The sequence below is a fragment of the Leptonotus elevatus genome, chromosome 7, assembly GCF_054856555.1.
Source record: "Leptonotus elevatus isolate MCC_2025b chromosome 7, RoL_Lele_1.0, whole genome shotgun sequence".
NCBI classification, from domain to species: domain Eukaryota; kingdom Metazoa; phylum Chordata; class Actinopteri; order Syngnathiformes; family Syngnathidae; genus Leptonotus; species Leptonotus elevatus.
Genome location: NC_141245.1, coordinates 16,368,100 through 16,385,303, shown reverse-complemented (window position 1 = coordinate 16,385,303; position 17,204 = coordinate 16,368,100). Strand labels below are relative to the sequence as shown.

At 39.8% G+C, this 17,204-nt stretch overlaps 1 protein-coding gene across 2 annotated transcripts; it reads left to right on the top strand.

The window, feature by feature from the left end:
• Positions 1-545: 545 nt before the first annotated feature.
• ankk1 (ankyrin repeat and kinase domain containing 1) lies at positions 546-10,732 on the top strand. Of its 2 annotated transcripts, none has more exons than XM_086080609.1 (9): positions 546-887; positions 956-1,256; positions 2,316-2,467; positions 2,665-2,714; positions 3,062-3,217; positions 6,347-6,471; positions 7,009-7,042; positions 7,355-7,595; positions 9,341-10,732. In XM_086080609.1, exons 1-9 carry the CDS (start codon positions 697-699, stop codon positions 10,374-10,376), a joined length of 2,286 nt encoding a protein of 761 aa, XP_085936735.1. In that variant the 5' UTR covers positions 546-696; the 3' UTR covers positions 10,377-10,732. The 2 variants fall into 2 exon arrangements, with proteins under 2 accessions (XP_085936735.1, XP_085936736.1); XM_086080610.1 differs by having other exon boundaries at positions 974-1,256; positions 9,341-10,729.
• The last annotated feature ends 6,472 nt before the right edge of the window (positions 10,733-17,204 follow it).

The following is a 17,204-nucleotide window of genomic DNA, read 5'->3' as shown; positions in this document are numbered from 1 at the left end:
CAACTAAATGTTGTGTACATTGGGGATACTCCGGAGTGAGAAGCCAGTGTAAACTTGCAGTCTGAACATTACAAATCATTCTTCATGTTCTGTTGTATATTAAGTTGTCAAGGAAATAGCATTGTTAGCCGACGGTAATTTTGCGTAATTTGCACTCATTAGCCTTTGGGGCTTAAATTGTTCAATTGATCAGAGATAAGTGGGAAAAACATGCGATATAGTATGTAGTGCCAAACCCTGTATTTTGGTACTTGGGCCTATAAATACACACACATATATACATGTACTGGAATCAGTGTGACTTTTAATTACGAACTGGAATACAGAATTAAATGCCAAGAGAGTACAGTGGTGCCAAAGTGGGTTGGTGTCACAGTATGCCACCATGGGGTGTCAATCATTTGTGCAAATATGTGTTGCTACGTCCCTTGTCAGAAACGTAGATCTGCAGTATTGTTGTTAGTCAAAAACCGGCTGAGCAACATTTAGCACAAACCGGTTCTCAAGACTCGGCTCCTCCCACATAACAGCTGATTCAATGTGCCTTTCACTTGATTGTGGATCCGTGTTTTGCATTTTGCGCACAAACCCCGGGCTTCGCCGAATCGACGGGACTATGAGGAAAAGCCTTGTTGATGGTTGGGATTCGCGAGCGAGCGCCTTCACGGGATTTGTGTGAAGTGGAGGACAGCACTCATGGATTGTCCGGAGGTGGAGGGGTTCCCTGGACATCTCAGGAGTTTTCAGAAGACCGACTTTGAGACGGACTGGACTAAAGTATCAGAAGGCAAATTTGGCCAAGTCTTCCAAGTCAAGATCAAGCTGTGGCGGGAAGTTTGTGCCCTGAAAGTTTTTGACACAAATGTGGGTACAGGCAAACTTTGCAGGTGGGTTTTTTTTTTTCACATTTTTATATTTTATACATTTGTATTGTACCACATTGTCCTCTTTGAAGACCATTGTTTTGTTACAGGAAACTGGTGGAGGATGCGTCCAACATAGCTAAAGTGAAATTCAAGTACCTAGTGTCGGTCTATGGACTGTGCAACGACGTGCCTGCCATTGTAATGGAGTACATGAGTAATGGATCCCTGAACAGTCTCTTAAATAGTCACAATCTGATGTGGCCCAAGAAGTTCCAAATCATTCACGAGGCCTCCATGGGCATGAATTACCTCCATAGCCTGCAACCCCCGTTAATCCATCTGAACCTGAAGACATCCAACATCCTACTGGATGACCATCTGCATGTCAAGGTCAGTGACATGTTGAGGTAACAGCGTTACCTTTGATTGCTGTTGATTGAAAGATTGTTCCATACAGAAATACACAGAAATATTGTACAAAGTACAAGTACCTATCCCTCCGCGTTCGCAGTAAATAAATCCTGTTTTTCCAAAAAACTAACTTAACTTTTCATCTCACAATATATTCATGCTCAAAGATGTGCATTATAAAATGAATTTACAGCTGAAAGCGTTCATTAATCATTCATTATCATCAAAAATTAGGTTGTAATTGATGAAATACAGTGTTTATTCGTCTTTCAAATTTACATCTCAAACTAAATAAGCACGGGGTCATCTAGTGGTAGAAATTGGAACTGCAGTGTACCCAATATACAGGAAAATTGAACCAAAATAGATAACTGTAACAAAAAATAAAAAATAAAAAATCCTCGAAATAGCAGGACAGAAGAATCCATAATGGAGGAGGGTTTATTGTATTTGAAATAATAATAATAATAATAATTAACAATAATAATAATAAGCAACCTTCAGTGCGTGCCACAGATGTGATTTAATAATAAAACTTGCTCTGTGGGAGGATGAGAAAATGCTGATGTTAATTTGTGCCAGCTTGGAGGCCTTGCGAGGATGAAAGAAAAATCTGATTGTTTAAAGATTGTTAACATAGTTTACATTTCATTGGCCAGCACTATTGAGTCTGAAGGCCCTGAGCAGATTGAATTGACATGGTGTCTATTAATGTAATTACTTAGAGGCTGTAATTGGATTAGACACACACACACACACAAAACAAAAAACAAAAAATCCGCCATTCATATGTGCACTGGAAGCAGTACATCCAATAGAATTGCTACAAAATAAGACAGTAAACTGTTGGGAATAAATTGATACAATTTCATGATTAAAAAGTACTGAAAGGTGAATCTGGATGCTCAGCAGCTGAATAAACTGCCTGACGTAGGCAGTGAAGATTTGGCACATTTTCTCTACATCATTCACATTCACGCCGCACAAAATGTATTGAATGCAAGCCGCACTTTTCCCAACATTTTGATTTCTGTTTAGATTTCAGACTTTGGTTTAATCCACTGGGAGAAAGGGACAAACACGAAGTTGTTCATGGAGCATTTGACAGCAAGAGGGAACATAAGCTACATTCCTCCTGAGATCTTCAGTCCGTCCTGTGATCCTCCTGGACTTTCCTTCGATGTTTATAGGTGACATGCAAATCACACGGGCATACTCCACATTGAACAGCTTACACCAAGTACTCTTTGACAGACTGCCAGTAATTTCACATTTCAGTCTGATGTATCCTTATTGAACTCATGAGGGATTTGGAGTTACACTAAACGCAAATCAGATGAAAGCAGTCATTTAAAACTCAATTTTCTCTCACTCTTTCCATCTACAGCTTTGGAATAGTTATATGGGAGATTCTGACACAAAGGAAACCTTACACAGGTAGGAACAAATGTTTTTTTTTTTTGGTTTGGTTATGGTCTTCATAGAAATTGAAAAAAAAACACACCATAACATTGGATCACTGCCTAACCTTTTACAAACGGTCATTGCATTTCATTTTATTTCATTGCATTTCATTGCATATGCATTGCTTATTTTTCTAAAAGGAGGCAGCATCTCTCGTAAATTGGATTCTCTGCCAAAAAGGCAACATATAATCCCATTTTGAAACGGTGCTGCCTTCAAGTGTCACACAAATGTATCCTCCAGAGCTTTAAGTTAATGTGGACACCCATAACCAATTACTTTTGCACCTGTCTTGGCTGACATCTATTTTGTGGATGCAGGATGCAGCATGACCACCGTGCTCTTAAATGTGTCACATGGCAGGAGACCCTGCGTGGAGATCATTCCTGAGCAGAGGCCACGTGAGTGTGATCAGATGATCAGCATCATGAAACAGTGTTGGGATCAGGAACAAAACAAGAGGCCACCCTTCTCAGGTACAGCACATTTACTCATTTGAATCCAAAAACGTGTAAATACTTTTTTTATTACTTTGTCCTTCAATCCCAAAAACGTATTTACACGTTTGTATGCGTTTTTTTTTTTTTGTTTTCTTTAATGCAAGAGCATAAAAAAGCTTGGTTGCAGCTTCTGACATGAAGAGGTGGCTTAAAGCAATGGTAGTTATTACAAAAATCGGCCAGCAGGTGGCAGCATAGTATAAGAGATCAGCCAGGGCCATGTTGCAACAAGCTTTTTTTGCCAGTGTTTTCTACAGAAATGTTTTTATAGCAATAGAACACAATATTATATGGGCCTTGCAAAATCAGTCAAAATCTAGTAAAACAGCCGGGAGCTGTTTTAGGCATCATATAGGCATATAGATAGGCATCATTTTTGTCTGTCACATCACATATCCATCTGTCTGTCCATTCACATAACATCACAAGTCTGTCCATACACTTTGTTTTCATCACTCTGCCCGTTCAGAAATGGCCAGACAGTCAATTCACATACACATAAATGGTATACACCAGTATGTTTACAAACACACATTTACATACAACAGTCTGTTCATTCACATACATCATGTAAACATCATTCTATCTTTTGCTCCACAAAATAAGCACGTGTCACTCTGCCCCATTCATACATATATGTAAAACCTGCAGTATGCTCATTTACATATATAAAACATGACAAAAGCTGGACTACAAGAAAACTCTAAAAGAAAAGAAACCAAATCTTTCTAATGAGCTAGTTTCTTTTTATTTTAGTTAGCAATTTTAAAAAGTATTAAGCTCCCTTTGATTTAATGTCCAAATACTTCTGTTCATATAATGTATTGTGCTTTGTAAGGACTTCAGGCCAAGTGCCTTCTATTTTCAGATGTGGTAATTATTTGTGGCTGCAACAGAGAAGCAGCTGAATTCCCAAATGGCCACCTATGAAAAGGCACATTATCCGCTATTGCTGATAAAAGTCAAGGGTGTTTTAAGGACAACTCTTGTTGTTATCAATGTAGACACAGAGGCGATTATTTAACACTCTGTAAATTCAATTTTCAAGTTTCTAAATACATTAAATATGCTTGAAGATTAAGTGCTGAAAACATGTGCGAAGACTGACAACAATTTAGTACGGTATTGTTGACGTTTAGCCTTAAACTCTTCTTCAGCTTCTTAGTTTTTTTTTTTTTTTTGGTCATTGCTAAAATGGGGCCCAGATACATATTTGGATGTCTAGCATATGTCAGCCCTTTCCTACTATATTTCTACATTTCATCTGTGTGTAGCCTATGAATAACTTAGCCCTTTTCTACCACTACAGCATGCGGTTAGCTAGGAAGCTATGCTAAAAAAGGCAACCTCCCCTAAGTGTTAGCCTGTGTGTTTTGTGTCATTTGGGCAGCATTGTCTGTTGTGTGGCGCGCGGAATAAGGTGGCGAATTAGATAGTTCGCTAGTGGGAGCTAGCAGCTAATAGTGGGCTAGCAGACCGACGGACAAATACACGCATGGGTCTACTCAACAGAGACACTTCAGTGAAAGCGAAACAATTATTACGCTACAAATGGTGGCTAGCTTGTGAGCTAACAGGCATCTCAAGTTGACGAGGGGTGGTGGTGGTGGTGTTGGGTAATCCGATTCGTCAGCACAAAGTTAACCGTTATTAAACACAGTAGCACATAATCCAGCTGTGGCTCACACTACGCATACTGGGTTTGCTGACATTTGAGCTCATACTGTGAAAATGTACTGTTTGAGTGGCAGTCGGGAAAAGTGTGTTTCCAGCTTATTCAGCAAACAGTGTCTGAGAGCTGAGGGGAAAGTCTCAAATTGATATTGTTAGAAAAACAACTTTTTGTTTTCCCGTGTTCACAATGTTGATTATCAAACTCAGACAATGAGATCGGTGAAATCAGGATTTATTTTACATAAGCTTATGGACACATGGAGTTGCAGCCAAACGCCGCCATTTTTTCCCCGCACGTGTGTCCTTCCTCCTCCGAGCAAATCACTAGTATCCTCCCCTGATTCTTCAAACCCCTCCCCGTCTTCTTCGTCCAATCCTCAGCCGTTCTTCTCCTTCCCAGACAGTCACATGATACATAAATACACTCACCAAACTTCCCCCTCTTACAATGATGTTGTTTTCAGAGCAAACCTAGATGTCCCTTCCCCCTGACCACAATGATGTTATGCAGAGATCAGATAAGAATTTGAGTTGTTTTTCCAAGCAGACCTGCTGACGCCTATTTTAAACAAAAAGATCTAATTAACACATTCGCTCTGCTCTCAGTACTGTGAAAAGAAAAACTCCCTCTTCACCTTAAATTCCCCCATAGAGACATACTGAGTAAATTAAAGCAATTTTGTCCACTTCTAAATAGTAATATTATAAAGCAAACAGTTAAAATTAATTAATTCATTTCAATATCATTTTGAAGCCTGATTTCATATTCTTGAACACTTTTCTTTTCATTCAAATTTGCCATTCTTGTTTAGAACACTTCTTTGTGAAGTGTCAAATGTTTAAGACGTCTTTCCCCACTTTACCGTGTTTGTAAGAAAATATACCATTTCTATCAAATATCTATCAAATTCATAAAAATCACATTTTCAGTCTCCGTGCATAGAATCCAAATTGGATTTTACAGGTTTGTGCAAGCCATCCGTAACATTTATTTGTACTACCAGCAGTCAGTTTCCAAGCTGTGACAAAAGATTGTGAGAAGCGCTGACAACATGCACTTGGCTCCATCAACAGTGATTTGCCATGTGTTTAATTGCTTTTTCCGAGCAAAGTTGTTTTTTGTCAATGCGTGTTATGCATGAGTGACGTTGGTGCTTTCAAATGAGATCAGATGATACATCTGGCCCAGCGTTGCTCAAACACGATCTTACACCTTTATGAAGTCATGTTTATTCATGAACAGTAGCTAATAACATAGATACAGTCTCTATGAGAGCATTAACCTGCAAGTCATGTGTGAAGGTATATTCCATAATATTGCTACAGTGATAATAAAATTCCACGGGGGTTTTCGAATCATTTGCAAACAAATTATCTGGTTTAATTAGGTAAATTCATACTCAGTCCTTGACTGCTGTTGTGTTGTTGCAGAAACTGTGAGGAAAACAGAAGCCCTAAGTGAAATCTTGAAGATCCCTGGACCAATCGATTGTCACAACAGCCGGGAAAATGGACACAGTGTGGAACCTCGATGCCTATTTTTCCCCGTCTATGAAGTTAATTCCGTTTAATAAATAGAAACACACAGGTCCCAGTTTAGTAGAATGTTTAGAACTTCTTTCTTGAAAAAAATCACTTCTTCTTTTTTTTTTTTACATTAGAAAAAGCTAATGGCACACCACCAACTCCAAAATTTATAATGGCTTGAGGTACTCATTCAATCGCCTTGGCTCAGATATTTGTTGGAATCAAATTCTTGCTTTGACACCAAATTCCCAGCATTAAAACTAAAATCGTTTTCTTTTTTTTTCTTTTTTTGCCCTTAAGGGCCACTGTAGTTTTACAGTAATGTTGAAGTGAGACAAAATGCACCTCAGTGTTGCTCCAGTGGCCAACTGTAGGACAGTAATGGCATAACAAAGGTTTGGGAATTGCAGAGCCATAACAAGCCAAGTTTTGACTGAAATAAAGACATCAAGGTCTACCCGCGACCAGGATCGAGTTGTGTTTTTTGCGTAGTGTTATGCTTAATGAGTAGCCACAAGCAAAATGTCATTTGTTATGTTTTCTTTTCTTTGTCATTCCCTCCTTAGATTTCTTCGCCTCAGTTACCTGACCTTCCTGCAGGTAAACACAGAATAGAGCATGATGGATCCTCCGCCAGAGGGGTTGCTATTTCAAAAGTGTGTCATGTTGTTAATATTATGGCATTGCAGAGTGAACAATCAGAGTGTGGAAGAGAATAAGAAGCTTTTTTATCCCCAGTATCACACGCAATGACTCGCGAGCAATCTTTTATTTGATACGTTCCACTGTCACTACATTTGGGAAATTTGGCTCTTTTCCAATTGTTTACATAGTGGACTACATACCAGAACAACCTGACTTGAAGGGCATCGCATTCCTCTAACCACCACGTCCTTTGCTCTCGTTTGACAGAAGAGCAATGCGGCAAGGACAACATGCTCTCCCTCCTCTTCAAGAAGGACTTTGGCACTTTCCGATCATCTGTGAAACGGGAGCACGTTAGCAAGCAGTTTAACGGTAAAAAGAGTCTCCTGCACTACACGGTGGCCAGCGGGGATGCAAAGAGCGTGGAGCACGTCCTGAGTCTGGGCGCGGAAATCGACTGCGTCATGGTCAAAGGATACACGCCGTTGATTGTGGCTGTCCTCAAAAGGTCCGTACTGAGACGCATTTGTACACCGTTGCAACGTTTGGGATTGGTCGATGATTAAAACTCTTTGGGAAAGGTCAGGGGTGGGACGGGCAGTCCACAAACCGTCCCCTTCAACGTTTTAACGAAGACTTGTTCTGCATCGCAAGCTGCAATCTCACAGTTCCAGCTTGTTAAGTGTTTAATGGCTTGACAGGTGTGGTGGCGGTTGATCAACCGCGCGGCATGCAGTCGGACTTGTGGTTAGGGGAGTTTCTTCGTTGCTAAGTAATTGAAGTGGCTTAGAAAGATTACCTGGAAGTGTCTGTTAACCGACAGCATGTGGTGGGCACTCAGGTAGGACAAGATTGACACGTACTGAAGAGACAGGCAAAGCCTTGGCACTCACATTCACACCAGACAATTGAATTGAAGGGTGGAGGCAATTTGTGGGTGTTTTTGGAAGGATTCGGTAGGAACAAAACAACACCCTGAGTGGATCCACAACTAATTAATTGCGATTTGACAAAAATCGAAATTAATTAAAAAAAACTTAACAGACTGGTTGAATGTTTGCAGTAGTCATGAAGGTCAGGGGTTGGACGATTAAAATTATTTTTTTTTGTGATTTGACTCATTGATGAGGTCATCGATATTTTTTATTTCTTCGCCCCCAAGCCCGAACTCGCTCACTCTCCCTCCTCTTCTTTCTCTGACGGTTAAAAGTGGTAGTTGGATTGTTTTTTTTTTAGCAACTTCAAATGTATATTTTTATCTGTTTATTTTACAATAAAGAGGTTATTGATAGATCACCGCTTACCTTCATATTATCGTCACCGACCACCTGCTGACTTCAGTAAGGTATTCGTGGCGTTAATGTCAAAAGATGCGATTGGTTATTAATCGACTTAAGCTGTCGTCATTGAGCAGTGGTAAACCCGATGTGTTCACGAGTCGACTATTTGATTGATCTTTTATAAGGTATTTGATGTCTGAGAAAGTGATTGGTGATTGGTGGAGCATCCAGGAAGTAGATAAGACAGCCGCCCATTTTCCATACAACTTGTCGTTATTAGGGTCATGGGTGAGCTGGAACATTTTCTACCTGACTTTGGGACATAGGCGGGATCTCGTCTTGGTGTCATGGGGTCAAAATGTGGACAACGTATTGAAAGAGACTGCTTAACTGCCAATTTTTATCGATCCCAGAAATGTATACGTTGGTTTTCGGTTCCTGTCTGTGCGGGTTGGACCATAGAAATTAGCTTGCTAGCTAGCAATTGGTGTGTGTTTGACTCCAATCAAGTTATTACAACTCATTGAATTATTTAGCGATTTTGATGAGGATTGTTTTGTTACAAACATTTGACATGCAGCTATTATACAAGCCACGTGTTATTTCGTAGTCGGGGTTTTACCACAGACACCATCGCAAACTCCTTGTTCAACATGGCAACTACTCAGAGTGAAGGACCTGTGTATATATGCTAACGGCCGCTTGATGAAATGTACGTGTTTTCGCGTAGCATTTGAAAATGTCTTGCACAGCTTGGTAACTTGTTGCACTGTTGGCGTGTGAATTAACAAAACCGCGATCAACACACGCATTTATATTTGCTTTACGTCTTGTGTTTTAAGTGCTCATTATGCTCATTATTTCACGAGGCTGGGCAAGATTGTTGTCACGGGACATTTACTTTAACTTTTGTTTTGGCTGCATTGTGCACGCTTAAATGTTGCTTCAGCTCACGGAAGACTCATTTCTGCAGGCTTCACGATATCATTTCTTTGCTACTGGAGCATGGTGCCGATCCCACGCAGGGAGATGAGGACCACTGGACGGGCGTTCATTTCGCGGCGCAGAACGGTGACGACAAGTCCGTCCGCCTGCTGCTGGACAAGGGGGCGGACGCGGATCCTCGTGAAAAGTCCGGATGGATGCCGCTGCACTTAGCCTGCCAGAACGGCCACGAAGCGGTCGTCCGCCTGCTGCTGACGCGGCTGTCCGTCAAGGCGATCAGCGAGCGGGAGGACGTGCAGCAGAGGACGCCGCTTCACCTGGCTGCCGCTTATGGTCACAACAATATAACCAAACTGCTGCTCTCCAAGGGAGCCGATCTCAACGCTTCTGACAGCTCCCTGTCCACTCCTCTCCACTTGTCAGCCGAGGCGGGGCATAATAGAATCGTACGGCAGTTTGTGAAGGACGGAGCTGTGGTTGATAGTGCGGACAAAAGAGGACACACTCCGCTTCACCTGGCGGCTCTCAATGGCCACAAAGGTATATGCAGGCAGCTGCTGGTCAACGGGGCCAGCCCGGACGCCAGGACCCACCAGGGCTGGACCGCCTTGCACCTGGCCGCCATAAAGCGCCACGAAACCACCATGGTGGAACTGAAACAAATGGGTGCGAGCGTCAACGCTCCCGGTGATAACAGTTGGACTCCGCTGCACCTGGCCTGCCATCAGAGCGAGGCCGAAATGGTGGCCAAGCTCCTGGCCGCCCAAGCCGACCCCAACGTGAGCGAGGACAGCGAGCGGTGGACGCCGCTCCACGTGGCCTGCGCCAGCCTCAGCTTCCCGAGCATCCTGCACTTGATTTCGCATCGCGCAGACGTGAATGCTGAGAGCGCTGAAAAAGCCACGCCTTTGCACGTTGCTGCCCAGCACGGCAACGTGCCCATTGTGAAGGCGTTGCTGCTCAACGGGGCAGACAGAACTCGACAAGACTCCACTGGATCGACACCTGTCGACGTGGCAAAGAGGCACGGAAAATGTGAAATCGTCCAATTACTGGAGAAATGACATCTAGTTTTTACTTATTATTATTATTTTTTTAGCTCTCCTATTCATCTGCTTTGTTGTGCAGTATTGGTGGAATTGTATGACTTTTCATGTTGGAACAATGATATTGTGCAAGTGGAGCGTTAGGTATACGTCCTCTGTTGTTATTTATAATGACATTTATTGGAAATGCGGTCGGACAGAACAAAGCTTGAGCAGACAGACAGCAAAAAGAGAAGAAAACTTTTTTTCTGTCAACAGAAAGTCATATTGCTCTTGCTGCATCATGTATGAATTAAAAAACGTATTTAAAAAAAATAATATTTCATATTATTTGTTGTTAGTGGTGCAACGGATCACAAAAGTCACGGTTCGGCTCGGATCACAGATTTGAGCCACTGTATTGCTTCATCAGACCTATTTAATTAATCAATATATGCCCAAAAACGCCGTGAATAAAACAAGAAGTTCATTCCATGGTCACCGTCATTTGCGCCACTTCCAATCTTCTTACATAACTTTTCTAATTAAAAGTGCACTGATGGTTTGTAACGAGGTAAAAAGTAACGCTGCAAGATAACTCCAACCATTAAGTCCGTCCCTGCAGACAAGAGAAAAGCGCAACTCCGCATGCGTGCCGCTCGTTGACCACAGTGACACCTTATTAAATTGAAATGAAATGCATGACGTCTGAAGATGTGGTGACCCACATGTTCCTTTTTTTTATTTTTATTATACTTAAGCAGCCACATGAGACTCAGACTTGGCGATGAAGGCTTGTGAGCGAGGACGCATCATTTGACTTAAGAAGACTGTTTCTGTCTTTCATTTCCAAATGAATGACTGTTGCTTAAATGCTAAATTTCTTTGCTCAATTAGGGGAGTCCGGGGCTAGTTGTATCGTTTTTTTATACTTTTATATATTTCTTGGAATCAATACATTATATATAAACAAAATGTATACCAGATGAAAGACTAAAATCTTATATATATATTATATTATATTATATTATATATTTTTTGTATTCATGTCATTTTCATACTTTTTGTCAGTGCAGTTATAAGCCATCAAATAGAGGGAGTGAACGTGTGACATGTTGCCCCACCAATGGGTAAGTTGTCACACTGTATGGGGTTAGGTGTTACACTGGATTTTGCAACTAATCCTTGTTCTCCTGTTTTGTTGGTTTTTTTGTCAGCCAGATAAATAGTTTATCATTGATAATGAAAACGTACCATAGTCATTGAGCAAACTTTAACATAAAATATTACGAAATGGATTCAAGTCCTTAGGAACTGCTGGCATGTAGATCATAGCTCTCAGCTTCAAATGCCCGTTGTGCCACCCTTAACCCCTTCAGATCCATAGATGGTCCCAGTGGGCATGATATATTCGTGTGTCTAAACCAATAAAACACATCATTTGGATGATATCAACACTTCTGGTTCATGATTGGATCATAACTAACCAATCACAATCGCCAGATGATTTTCATGTTAAATATGTTGTATATAACATTGGTATGTTTACAACACGTTACAGCCATATTATCCTGGCGTCCACTATAACAGAAATAAAGTTTGCCCAGCAGAGAAAATGCGGGTCTGAAGGGGCTAAACAGAAAATTTTTGATTAATTTGAATTAAAAAATTGTTTTTAACATTTTGGTTAATGGATGGATGGTTCATCATGAAACTTAAACCAGTTCTGACATGTGGGCATATAGTTGTTCCAACAACTGGAAAATGATTTTTTAAACAATGAAACAGAACAACAACAATTCTGGCATACGTAAACCGAATTGCCAGAGTTGCATTTTTCTTTGGCCCATTCTTTGCATATGTGACAACCAACCCCAAAATGAGACAAATTGCCCCAAACTACCATGTTGGCTAATACTTGCTCTAGTTTAAAGTTAGCTTAAAACAGAGCAGTGACTGAGGCATGACAAGATGCCCGAATCTCTCCTCTAACGAGTCCACATGATTTGTTGCTAGAATTCGTCTGTGTACGACGCTTGTTTTAAAATATATGGAGGGATTTTTTTTTAAATTTGGGTTTTGCAAAACAGATAACTGGTACTCATCTCAGCTCACAATGTGCTATTCTTTTCTCAGACGGTACACAACCACTGACCATTTATACGCCAAAAAAATAGTATTCCACTTTTTGTGTGGAGAAGAAAATTGCTAGCTCCAATCTCCTATTAAGCGATATGTTTTTTCCACAACTGTTTTATCTCTTCAATTTGTAGAAACCATCCTCGGGATGGGGGGAATAGCCTCATCTTGTTTTGGGAGTTAACTCCTGTTTTGTTTTTTCATATTGGCGATATATCCTTGCTTAATCAAGGATTTTGGGGGATTAAAAAATAAATAAATAAAAATAATGTTGCATTTTCAGTGCAATTATAATGGTGTCATTTATACATGATTTTTGCTATTTATTATTTATTTTTAAATAAGAGTTTAGTTTGGCAGTGCTAGGAAATGCAATATCGAATGATTCTGTCATTATTAGGCGTAGTATGGCTCTATTTTTGCCTAAATGGCAGTTTAAAAGAGCAAGCATAAATCAAATATTCCTGAAAAAAGAATCCCCCAAAATATCATGAAAGTGATGGACGTGCCTCAGACTTACAGCCTTTGATAAACACTTTCCAGATCTGCAATCATTTTTTGCCACTAATGGGCAAAAATGTCAGTACACAAACCTCAAAGCACTGATTCGTTCTTATATAAACCCAATGTATAACATGTTCCTACTTTAATGCATTGACTGTCTTTTTCTCCGCTCGGTGATCACTGCACTCCTTTCTAATCCTTTTGGACAGCTATCAAGCAGCACTAGCAAAAGCTGCCTCCGATTTAGATGAACGACATGCTGATTTATGGTGTCAGCCAAGAAAAGAATCAGTTGACCTTGCACTCGCCTTCATTTATCCAGTAGACTTCGCGGCGTGTGCGAGTTCGTCCGAAATTTTATTGCATGATTTATGGAAACAGGCTTCCCTTCGGTGACAGTTTGAAAATGATAACGCCCTCAGTATCTTAAAAGTTGCATATAAACCACATTGTAATCGCGCACAGTAAAGCAAGTGAACTGTCACATTTACGGAATCCATGCGGGCGTCGTCGGGCACGTTTAACAACATTGATCTACTTCCGCCTGTCAAACACACTTTCTGCGAACATCGTTGTCATTCCAGGCACTCGGCAAATAAACTCCCTTTTGAAACAACGTTCAATCAGCCCAATCAATGGTGCCTCCGCAACCTTTGAACACATAAGGTGACACATCGGATCCCCTCTATTAGCCGCTAATTGAGTTAAGGCGCCTCAGCTAATTTTATTTTGCAGCAGGCAGGAAGAAGGAAGATTCCTCCCCCAGATTGCTGCACCGACACAAGGCTAACGATGTGAGAGGCGGGCTTTGTTGTTGTGGCTCATTAACTGTGGTCAATCTCTGATTTGTTGGACTTTGAAACATCGAATAAAAGCATTTGCAGCTCGTGGGTCACTCGGTACTGGGCCGAAGTGAGAAAAAAAAAAGCCTCCCCATCAAACTGCTCGTCTCTGTCATGCGATAAGGTAGTAAAAAAAAAAAAAGGAGAAGAGGTGATAACTTATTTTCAAAGAAAGGGTTAAAAAAAGTTGATTTCTATGCTTTTGCATTATTTAGTAATCAACATGGGTTTGGTGACTTATCAATAAGTGCCGAAAATGAGCTAATCGTGACAAGAAACATGTCAAACTGAATAAAGACTTAAACCCTAAAACAACAAAAAGAAGACATGAAAAAAGCTTTTCATTGCAAAAACGAATTTATTTACGGGCGTACAACTGTGAAAGGCACCGCGAGCGACACTGGGTAAGCACATGCACGGCTCAAGTTGAATGTCAATTGCTTTTTTTTTTTACATGCCGTTTATCATTCACACCACGAACCGTGTCATCTTTTCTCAGGATCGCAACACACAATTTCTACCAGGCATATTAAATTCTGATGATATGATAACCACGAGAAATATACAGTATGGTAATGTTAAAATTAGAAATATATTATGGTATTAATATTTGCAAAATATTATTTTGGGGAAAATATTTGTGTAAATTCAAACTGCATTTTTTTCTCCAATGAACAGTGTTTATTTTATTTTTTTTATTTTTTTTAAACAAAATGTAGATTATTTAGTACATGAAGAAACTATAATGAGTTTAAATGAGTGATGTCAAAATTAAAGCGGTAAGAAATTATCGCATTCATCATGTATCAACCCAAATTAATCACAGTATTAATTTTGACCACAGATGATCTTTTAGCTGACCAGCGGATGGTTACGTCAAAGGTAGCACAGGTTGTGTTTGAGCAATTGACATAACTACATGCATTAAAGTAAAGCATTTAATAAATGTTTGTAATTGACATTCAGAATATTTGTTCATGTCAAAATATTGGGGACTTTTTTTTTTCATTTTAAATTAGCAAGCAATTAACTGATTCGAAAAAGAGGAGGATGAGAGTGTGCAGTGGATAATTTTTTCTTGAAGATGTCCTTGATCACATTAAATGTAGAAAGAATGAACCCTTAATTACCCCATATATCTATATATATATATATATATATATATATTAGGGGTGTTAGAAAAAATGTATTGCGATATTAGAGCGCACAATTCTCGAATCGATTCAATATGCGGCCGAATCGATTTTTAAACATACATTTTTTATGGAAATATTCAACAAAACGTCTTACTTAGGGTTAGGGTTTACACATTAAGCATGGAAGAATGTTATATTAATGGAACATTAAGCCTTAATATTTTATTTCATTGCTGTTCAAACATGAAACAGACTGCAACCTGTTTGTTAAATGCAGTGGCTCAGTTATAAGCCTGAATTTTCAGATAAATTAATACATTTTCATACAAATCTTACAGTGTGCATGCACAAGTTTACTGATTAGTATTTTCTAAATTTGAGTTTAAAAAATCGCAATAATCAATTTATAGATTCGTATCGGGATTAATCGGCATCAAATCGAATCGTGACCTATGAATCGTGAATTCATACCCCTAATATATATATAATAATATAATTCCCCCTTGCCCCGCTCCAAATAAAAATGATAGCCTACTTTTTGTCAGTCCACACGTGTGGGTGTTATTTATTATTAGTAGTAGTAGTAGTAGTATTTTTATTTTATTTATTTAATTAATTAATTATTATTATTATTATTATTTATTTATTTTACAAATTATTGACCTGTCTTCGGTGTTAAAAATGACTTTCTCTGTTTAAAGATGCAATGTTAATGGTTTTGGGGGTCTCACCACCGCTGTATTCACAACCAAAATTTACAAACTTACTTTAGGGACTTTGTGTCTTACACACATTTGTAATGTTTCCCATATCTCTTTGCTGTTGTGCTTGAGATGATGTCATCTGGGCTTTCTATGCGAACATTTCGCTTCTCAGCGGAGAGCCATTACAGAACCCCGCTTACTGTAACTACATCGCGGCGGGCGCCCCGCAGTCTTTTGTAGATACGGCGTTGGTGTGTTTTGATTTCCGCGCGCCATGCGAGCGGGTCGTCCGTCTCTCCTGGGATGCTTATTGTCATGTCGGTGACCTCTTTCTTTTGACAGCGCAAAAAACACACAAGCAGGTTGTGTCAGAAGCTCACGCTGACTGTCGCCTCCTTGACGGAATCTCACGGGCAACTGTGAAACGAGGTTTTTAATGGCGATTAAATTCACACACTGGACTCAAAGACGACACACAATGAGTTCATAAAAAAAGAATCCTTTTAAGCTGAAATCATTGTCGCAGCTATTGAAGTGTAGCCTCTGAAGGGACTTGTAGGTCCCAGTATATTCTTATTATCCCTTCATGCTGATTTTTCTTTCTCCTGTCATGTTCCTCTGCAATGATTAATGGTGAATGCCAGCGCTATCTCACAAGCACAGAACGCAAGCCCCAACACGCTTTACAATATTTCAATGCAACTCACTCACTATAGATTGGCAACGCTTCTCCGTGGGGTGCTTCTATCAGTATCGGACGCACACTTTCTTAGAAGCATCCCAGTGTGAGTTCGCATCACCCCCGTTTGATCGACAGTGTAAACTATCACAGCTGACGTCCAGCTTTGATCATAAAACTGTCATAAGAAAAAAGCCTGCTCGAATTTGTAAAGCTTCTCAGTTTGATAAAAAATATGAGCACTCGAAATGAAAATTACGATTTGATGTGGTATGATGATCATCGTGTGTTGAGAAGCACCAATTGGCGTAATTAGATATATAACTGTGACAAAACTATTTGAATATTGGCAAGGTTGAACATAAAAAAAGATATGAAAAAACATAAAACTGTATTTTTAGCTCAAATAGGTGATGAATGCAAATTCGGGCATGCATTTATTTATTAGCAGAAAAAACCCCGTCATGGGGTTAGCTTAGCGCTACCTTAGCGCTAGCTAAAAGGCTGCGAAAAACATGACACAGATGGATTTAAACGTTACCAAACGTGAAAAAAAAACACCCTGGATTCTGCCTTTTGGCCAGTGTAAAGCGTGGGAGGCTGAAAGATAAAGTAAGTTATTTCAAACCTTTAAAACTAAATATAAAAAAACCTTTCCGTAGGCTGATGTGGTTGTGTTAGCCTGTTGGCTGCGTATGCACACCCAGATACAGTATGTTTTCAAAAAAGTCAATATGAGGCTAGGCGAAGTGCTTTGGACAGCATATGGTGCAGAGATAAAGCACTACAAAGTCTTAATTGGATTTTGGTTTTTTGGGGACTAAGACATGTTTTTCAGCAAAAGTACAATTAGTAATTTCATT

What these genes read in the sequence shown, in the direction of transcription:
- ankk1 (XM_086080609.1), top strand. Translation starts at nt 697, where the DNA reads ATGGATTGTCCGGAGGTGGAGGGGTTCCCTGGACATCTCAGGAGTTTT. An exon ending in GGTACAGGCAAACTTTGCAG is followed by an intron (nt 888 to 955) that starts GTGGGTTTTTTT and finishes TCCTCTTTGAAG; the next exon opens with ACCATTGTTTTGTTACAGGA. An exon ending in GTTACCTGACCTTCCTGCAG is followed by an intron (nt 7,043 to 7,354) that starts GTAAACACAGAA and finishes CTCGTTTGACAG; the next exon opens with AAGAGCAATGCGGCAAGGAC.